The sequence below is a fragment of the Hirundo rustica genome, chromosome 16 (genome assembly GCF_015227805.2).
Source record: "Hirundo rustica isolate bHirRus1 chromosome 16, bHirRus1.pri.v3, whole genome shotgun sequence".
Lineage (NCBI taxonomy): Eukaryota > Metazoa > Chordata > Aves > Passeriformes > Hirundinidae > Hirundo > Hirundo rustica.
This window is the reverse complement of record NC_053465.1, coordinates 13,908,592-13,917,317: the sequence shown is the minus strand read 5'-3', so window position 1 is coordinate 13,917,317 and position 8,726 is coordinate 13,908,592. Positions and strand designations below refer to the sequence as shown.

At 51.0% G+C, this 8,726-nt stretch overlaps 1 protein-coding gene across 1 annotated transcript; it reads left to right on the top strand.

The window, feature by feature from the left end:
* Positions 1–3,407: 3,407 nt before the first annotated feature.
* On the top strand, positions 3,408–8,056 carry SRSF6 (serine and arginine rich splicing factor 6). The gene is made up of 6 exons (XM_040079821.2): positions 3,408–3,681; positions 3,876–4,024; positions 5,300–5,427; positions 5,595–5,803; positions 6,354–6,443; positions 6,559–8,056. The coding sequence occupies exons 1-6, from the start codon at positions 3,575–3,577 to the stop codon at positions 6,920–6,922; spliced, it is 1,047 nt and encodes a 348-aa protein (XP_039935755.1). The 5' UTR covers positions 3,408–3,574; the 3' UTR covers positions 6,923–8,056.
* The last annotated feature ends 670 nt before the right edge of the window (positions 8,057–8,726 follow it).

Below are 8,726 nucleotides of genomic sequence, written 5' to 3'. Positions count from 1 at the left end.
CATGTGCAAGAAGAAGGCAGGGCCACACTTTCATGTGCCACAGAGACACCTGCCTTCTGCTCTCCCTCCACTCCCCACAAAAACAAAGAAGGTGAAGGCGAGACATCCAGGGGTGCTGGGAATGACCCCAACAGTGAAGCACCCAGCTCCCAGGAACACCTGAACTGAGTTGGGCCATTTTGCACATCAGTCCTTCTGGTGTCAGTACCTACGGGCTCCCCAAGAGAAGCTACAGGAAAATGGGAGAAAACCTGCCCATTTTGCCTCTGGAGCAGGCCCCAGGTTCAGAACTGGGCTCCCAGTCAGAGAAGTGTGACAAGAACAGGGAGAGGGAAGTGCAACAGAAACAGTCGGACATCTGACAGCAGCATCCTGAGACACCAGTCTTGCAACACACAGCTGGTGGATAATAAATTCATAATATGCATGCTTTAGACTCTTTTCATGAGCCGCTCATATATGGGCACACTTGCTGCTGGCATGGCTGGACAAAGAACATGTATTTCACACTGAGGGCTCCTCTGACAACAGATTATAGGAAATAATCACAAGCCAAATATTAGGCCCCAAGAAGACAGATAAATTACATTGATATTTACACTGGACTAACAATAAAAGCCCTGTAGAAGGTTACAAGAGCTTTACTTCATATGTCACAGATTATGATTAATTACAGATTCAAACCTTTATACTGAGAGATCAGAGCCTTTCGCCCTTAGGAGGGAAAAAGATGAATGTAATTTCTTCTTCTGACACTCCTCCCTCCTTCCACTGTGGCACAGATACTCGTCTGTCTTCATTTCTCTTAAGTGCCCAGGGAAAAGGAACAAAGGCTTGAACTAGAGTGTTGCAGATTCCAGTTGTGCAGCTCCAGCTGATTTGGTGGATCAAACCATAAAACTCACATGTTTGGGGGTTTATCCTGAGTCCCAGAAGCACACATCCCTGTGGGTGTGAGAAAAGCTGAGCCTGCTGTGTGCTCATGGATGTCAGGAATAGAACTGCAAATCAAGGGTATACAAATGACAGGGCACAACAGAGAGAGGTCAGGCACTGATCCGGAAGGATGGAGATGATAATTGGATCTTATGTGCATCTGCTTTGAGCAACTTCTACCAGCCTGCCTGGACTGTGGGAGACATGAGGTTCACCTCTGGTCACTGTGTCACGGTTTTACAGCCAGTTCTCGTCTTCCAGGACTGCCAAGAGACCAAAAGAGAAGAATTAAGACAGCACAAGGGTGAGGCCATACTAATTACAGGCAAGGCTGGCTGGAGAGGTTCCTAAATGGCCTTGGAATAGGGGGAGGTTTTGCCATTCACCTTCTGGGCCCCAGGCTGGTCCTAATCCAGGACCAAGGTGGAAGAAAGCTAGAGGAAGAACAAAGAGTGTGAAAAACACTTCACTGATTTGGGGGGACAAACATTGAAAAAAGGGCAGGGGATGTGAGAAGGAAAGGTTTGCCAATGGCTTCAGAAAGCACTGGAGGAAGATGTGGTACCAAGTGAGGAGGCACCTTGAAGACTCTTGATTCCTTCTCAAGAACAGAAATAGAAAAACAAAACAAAAGGATGAGATCCTAACAGGAATCCTCCCTCCCTTTCCTTCTGGCCTGAGCAAATCTCAGTCTGCAACCACCTGCCAAGGGCCAAGAGATGTTCCACCAGAGACAGCCATCACACTATCAGGCCCCTTGAAGCCTGAAAGACACAACAGCATGTGCTGGTGTATCAGCATCCCATGGGACAGGGAACTCATCCCGTGTGTCACACCCTCTGTATATTCCAAAGAGCACATGGGGCCCAGGCAGTGATGCTTCGGAGAAATGGGCTCTGGCTGTGCAGGCCCTGGCTCACCTGTGGAGCTGCTCTGGGACCTGTGCTGGCCAAGCCCCAGGGAGCTGCCTGTGCTGACATCCTGCTGGATCTGCTCACACATGAGCCAGAAGCAGGGAATTGTGTCTCCTTTTCACATCTAGACACTCCCTGAGCCAGCAAATGCATTCCTAGTGCCGTTTGTCCCTTTCCTGATCTGTCTTACTCTAGTCTTGCTTTGTTGCCCACTGGTTTGGGGATTTTTCTAACCTGACTTTGCTTTTGGGAGAGGGTTTGTCGGGTTGTATCATTACAGGAGAACCAAATCCCTCATGTACTTTTGTTTGCCACCATCTGTGGTCCCAGGGTGGGCAGGGCCAAAGCTTAGCTCTTTGCATGCACAAAAACCATCCGAGAAGCACAAGGCCGGTGATCCTTCCCACTCTGTACAGCCCTGAGCTGAACAGGCTGCATTTCATCCACCTCCAGGGCACGGCAAGGCACAGGGATGTTCTCACAAGAAAAGGTGCTGATGTAAACACCACCCAAGGCCTCAGAGCTCAGAAGTCACATGGATAGCACTTTTGCCATCAAGATTTTTCCCCGTTGGAACAGGGAAAGGAATTCCTTATACTGAGAGGCAGAGATGTTGAAATGAGCATCATTACCCACGAGAGAGCAGCTTTTATGAGCTGAAAACAGCACTGAAGGGCAGATATTTGGAAAAAGGCATTTCATCAGGGATCTGGTCCTGAAGAGCATCCACTTGCAGGGAAGCCCTTAAGACGACGCTGAGTTTTTCTCCTTATCCTTGAACTTTAGTCCAGGCTTTCATACTGCCTTCTCCGGGCACGGGACGTTTTAGCCGCACCCCGGCCTGATCCCGGGGCTCTCTCGGGCCTATCCCGGGGATGTCTCGGACCGATCCCAGGACTCTCTCGGACCGATCCAGGGGCTCTCCCGCACCGATCCCGGGATTCTCTTGGACTGATCCGGGGGCTCTCTCGGACCGATGCCGGGATTCTCTCAGACTGATCCCGGGACTCTCTCGGACCGATCCCGGGGATGTCTCCCGCACCGATCCCGAAACTCTCTCGGACCGCTCCCGGGGCTCTCCCGCACCGATCCCGGGGCTGTCCCGCACGGATCCCGGGGCTCTCCCGGACCGCTCCCGGGGCTCTCCCGGACCGCTCCCGGGGCTCTCCCACACCGATCCCGGGGCTCTCCCGCACCGATCCCGAAACTCTCTCGGACCGCTCCCGGGGCTCTCCCGCACCGATCCCGGGGCTCTCCCGCACGGATCCCGGGGCTCTCCCGCACGGACCCCGGGGCTCTCCCACACCGATCCCGGGGCTGTCCCGCACGGATCCCGGGGTCTCTGCGGGAGCCGCCGCCGGCCCCTGGGGGCCGGAGCGCGTGACTCGCTGCGCACTGACGGCGCATGCGCAGAACCGCGTGCAGATTCCGCGCGCCCCCGCGTGCGCGCCGCGCTCAACCACCGCCCCCCCGAGCGCGCGCGGCAGCGCTGTGACGTTCCGCGGGCCCCGCCTCCCGGTATAAAAACGGCGGCGGGTCGCGGGCGCCATTGTGGTGCGCCAGGCCCGGCCGTGCGCAGCGGGCCCGCAGCGCCTCCGCCTCTCATATCGCTAGCGCTCTCGCTCCTACTCTCTGTCTGTCTGTCTCTCTCTCTCTCTTCTTTCTCCTTCCTCTTTCTCTCCTTTCCTCTCCCTCCCCTCCTTCCCCCACTCCCCGCTGCGGACATGCCGCGCGTCTACATCGGCCGCCTGAGCTACCACGTCCGGGAGAAAGACATCCAGCGCTTCTTCAGCGGCTATGGCCGCCTGCTCGAGGTTGATCTCAAAAACGGGTGAGCGCCGTTCGTCCGTCCGCCCGCCCCTCCAGAGAGCGCCGGGCCGGGCCCGTCCATGTCGCGGCCGCTGCCGCGTGGCGCCGGCGCAAGATGGCGGCCGGGGGGGGAGCGGAGCGGGGACCGCGACAGGGACCGGGAGCCGTGACACTGTGCCCCGCCGCTGCCTGACCGGGCCTTCCTCCTCTGCCCAGCTACGGCTTCGTGGAGTTCGAGGACTCCCGCGACGCCGACGATGCCGTGTACGAACTGAACGGGAAGGACCTGTGCGGGGAGCGGGTTATCGTGGAGCACGCCCGCGGCCCCCGCCGCGACAGGGACGGCTACAGCTACAGCAGCCGCAGTGAGTCCGGGCCCGTCCCTCCCCGCGGGGCTCGGGGCGGCGGCGGGCAGGTGCGGGGGCGGGCAGGGCTCGGCTGGCACGGAGCCCCGGGGCTGGGGGGGGTTGTTAGCGGGGGATACCCGGTTGCACCGCTGGCGCTGCAGCGTTTTCCCCGGTACCAGCGGCGCCCTCGGGTATCCCGGAGCATTTCTGGCTGCAAAATCGCGGCCTTCTAGAAAGGGTTTGCTCTGCTAATTAACGGCTCCAGTATTCCTGGGAGCGTTTAGATGTGACAGCGATATTGCATCAGTAACGTTAGTGTATAAATATCGTTGTGTAACTGGGGGAGAATCGCTCAGCTGTGAACGTTCATGTGATTAATTCAGTTGGATATATGGGAGGGGCGGGGGGAGGTTTTGGAGCAGGAATCTGTTGTGCTGAAGGGGGGATGTTGTAAATACTTCTGTGCTCAACTTCGCTCGTGTAGCTTCTCGAGCTGAGCTGTGTAGAACTTAAACGGCCTAGTACTGTAATTAAAAGTACTAAGGTTGATTTTTCGGTGGCGTTTGGAAACGTGGTGTTGGGGGGGGTGGGTTTCTGTGTTTGTAAAAAAATCAAATGTATGTTGTTTTAAAATTGTTGCATGTTCAATTCAAACTTTTTAACAAGTCCTTGATGTTTCAATTTAAAAGTGACCAGTGGGGCTGAGGCTGTGTCCACTGAGGCTAAGATGACTGCCTTTCCTGGCCATGGCTTTTCCATACATTGTGTGACCCTTGCCCTATGACCCTTTGGCTGACCTTACCGGAAGCCATGACGACAGCAGCCTTTTGCCATTAGACGCAGGGTGATGGTGAGGATTCCAAGGGTTAGACAAAACTGGTTAAACTGAACTAGGTGACTGTTACCTTGCGTGTTTTGTGGCCAAACCACCACCAAAAACCTCATACTGTGATGTAAGTACTTAGTGTAACTAGTAAACGTTTTTGTAAAATGTAGAAATGCATGTAATCAGTTAAGTTTTATATTTTACAATGTTCTGTAAAATAAAACTTAGCAAGGTGAATCTAATAAGGAGCAGTCACTCTCTAACAGATCTTAGGAGCACAGACTTGTAGGATTTTAGTCTGTTTGATTTGCCATTAATATAGATCATGGCAAAATTGCAAAGTTTATTGGAGGCTTAGCGAAATAAAGTCCTACTCCAGTAAATATGACTGTTAAACTAACTTTTCAGAACATTGAGTTTCCTTCATGCTAGGAGACGACCTAACTTTGTTTCTTTGTACAATCAAGGTGGGGGTGGTGGCGGATATAGCAGTCGGAGACAATCTGGACGAGATAAATACGGACCGCCCGTTCGTACAGAATTCAGGCTGATTGTTGAGAACCTTTCCAGTCGCTGTAGTTGGCAGGATTTAAAAGTAGGTATTGATGTTCTGTGTGGAGCCTGTTGTGAATATCAGGAAGCAATAGCTTCCTTTAATAGCAATGTTGATTTTGTGGCAGTAGAATAATTAAAAAGTGTTTGTGCACATCGAGGGCTGCTGGCAGAGCCCCCTGTTCTGTGACTGCCCTGTGCTCCCTTCAGGATTTCATGAGGCAGGCTGGGGAGGTGACCTATGCAGATGCCCACAAAGAACGTACAAACGAAGGAGTGATCGAGTTCCGGTCATACTCGGACATGAAGCGTGCCCTGGACAAGCTGGATGGCACAGAGATAAACGGCAGGAAGATTAGGCTGGTGGAGGACAAGCCACGCTCCAGCCACAGGCGATCCTACTCTGGCAGCAGGTCCAGGTAACGTGGGGGGACGTGTGGGTCACTGCAGCAAAAATGGTTACAATCAGCATGAGAATGGGTACCTACCTGCAACAGTTATCTTCAGCTGATGGTTTAGGAATAGGAAGGGGCCTCAGTATAGAAGAAAATATTCTACATCATACAACAAAGCCAAGTTGGAGCAGTTTTTCACATGTGAAACCTTAGATGTGATTTCATCGACAACATGTTGAACCCACCGTAGTGGTCCCACCCTTGCTCTTGAGAAGTCCTGTAGCAGCTTTTCTCTGTTAGATTGTGCTGCTAGATAGCACAATGTATTAGATGCATTTAGGAAGATTCTTCCCTGTGAGGGTGGATTTCCCAGAGAAGCTGGGGGTGCCCCATCCTTGGAAGTATCCAAGGCCAGGTTGGACGGGGCTTGGAGCAGCCTGGGATAGTGGAAGGTGTCCCTGCCCATGGCAGGGGCTGGAACAAGGTGATCTTTAAGATCCCTTCCATCCTGTACTTGATGATGGAGGGCACAACCAGGCAAAGAGAAACGGAATGACATTTTAAATGTCTGCAGGTCACGATCCAGGAGACGGTCTAGAAGCAGAAGTCGGAGAAGTCGGAGCAGCCGCAGCAGATCCCGTAGTATCTCCAAAAGCCGTTCCCGGTAAGTGCCCCAGAGTTAACTTAGCCAGTGCAGGAACTCCTTTGCTGACAGATGTTTACAGCTGCTGGAATTGCCCTGCAGGCCGTGCAGAATAAACTATCTCTCTCTTTGAAAGATCTAAATCTAGGTCACGAAGCAAAGACCGCTCCCGTTCCCGATCCAAAAGCAGGAAGTCCAGATCAAAGAGCAAATCCAAACCCAAGTCTGACAGGGGTTCACGCTCGCACAGCAGATCCAAGGAGAAGTCCGAGAAGTCCCGGTCCAGATCCAGGTCCAGGTCTCGATCTCCCAAAGAAAATGGTAAAGGGGATGTTAAATCTAAGTCCAGGTCCAGGAGCAGGTCTCGCTCCAACTCTCCACAGCAGCAGCCATCTGCCAAGGCTCGCTCCGAGTCACCGCCCAAAAGAGCCGCGTCCAGGTCCCGCTCCAGGTCTCGCTCAAAGTCCCGCTCACGATCAAGATCCAGTTCAAGAGATTAGGACTAGAACTCTCATCTCACTTTGCACACTATTACGGAACATTTTCCTACCTGTCAGGCCATTAGTGTTATGTTAGTACTTCAGAAGTTGGTTTTTTCTCTTGCAGGAGTGAATGGCCTAATAACTACGTCATAAGGCATAAAAAAGGTTTAATTTGTATCCCAAATTTGACAATACTGGGTGGAATGGTGGTACAAAGCAGGAAGAGTCCCCCTTTTGTAGAAATTGAGCTGAAAGTTTGATTTTATAGCATTTCTGCAGGGGTAACATAACTACTCTTAAATGCAAAGTGGTTTTTATATTAAAAATAAACAATATAAACAGGCTTAAATATGGGCTTTTTGAAAGTATCCTTTTTTCTTTTTTTTTTCATGGCATTACAACTATGGGTGTTAGCTGCATAGGTTTCAGCTTGCTGCCAAAGGCAGGATTGCCTTGCTGGGCAGGTCACATTCTTTATCTTAATTTTGGAAGCAGGTGGCGAACCGTATAAACCAGTAACAGTACTAGGAAGACTTTAGACCAGCAATAAACTCAAGTTGGAGGACTTAAGTTGTACCTTGACTTGCCAAAAGAACATTCCCCCCATACTGAGACTGCATTAAAGGTAACAGGTACTCTGGAACCTGTATCCTACAGTATTGCTGAAAACCCCTTCGTTGAGACTTGAAAGAAGAAAAGCTTTCTGACGTTTCTTGCTTGAATCTCAAGTGTCACTGTTGTCAGACACGAAGGTGTCTCTTGGCTGTGGTCCAAGTCATTAGTATGCTGTATGGTTTGTCAGCCTTTGAATCCCCATTGGATATGAAACCCAGGTAAAGAAATCTGTCTTCCCTCCCCTTTGACTCACTTATGTTAACGTTTTGCTTCAGACTAGGAGAGCTATAATCCTCTTGTGTGTAGGTCCGAACTTTATTGGAAATGTAATCTCTTGGAGCTAGAGTTCTAGTTTTAACTAAGGCTTTGCTAAACCACAGTTGCCAATTCACTTAAATTGTGGAATAGGATTCGTCCCAAAAATTCCCCTTTATAGTTAAATTGATTTTTGTAACATGCAGTAGCAAATATTAGAACTGCCTTGTACTCTTTATACAACGTGTAGTTTGACTTGTATAAAATTAAATTGGTGACTCAAACTCTTGTGTTCATTGCAGTGAAATGAGATTCTTGCTCTGCCTTCTGCTGGGGAAATCACAACTTATCCTGCTTTTATGGAGAAAACTTCTTTGGTTTAGTGAGAGACTTGGTAGCTCTTGGCAGGCTCTTGGTGATGTGCTTGAGGCCAGATCTTTGTGTCCCAGTGTGTCACCTTGTCCTTTCTGCAGGTGTGGCTGGGTGTGACAGCTGCACCTCTGGTCCCAAGTTACACACCAAGTTACGCCCAGAGGAATTGGGTCAGCACAGGGCCCATGTGAAATGTGCCCCATGCCAACTTGTCTTTCCTGGAATTTCTTTATGCTATAAACAATTCTTCTGAAATCCAGTTTCTCACCATTTCCTGATCACCTCTGAAAAGCTGCACTTTGCCTGTTGCAGGTGAGTATCCCTGCTGGTGGCAGAGGGGGTCCTAGGAAGAGTGGTCAGTTCGGCGCTCACGTTCCTGGAAGCTGAACTCGAGTGGTTCCATGCCTGGTGTTGCCATAAGAAGAGGTTATCAGCCTGGGTGCTGCTGTGTTATCTGCATGTGACCCCGGTGGTAGTTTGTGATAAGGAGTTTCTGGGTTAAACTGGAGCTTTTTGCTGAGGGTGGTGTGTTTTAGCGTGAGCAGAAAAATGGTGTCGCAGTGTTGATTACTGCATGATC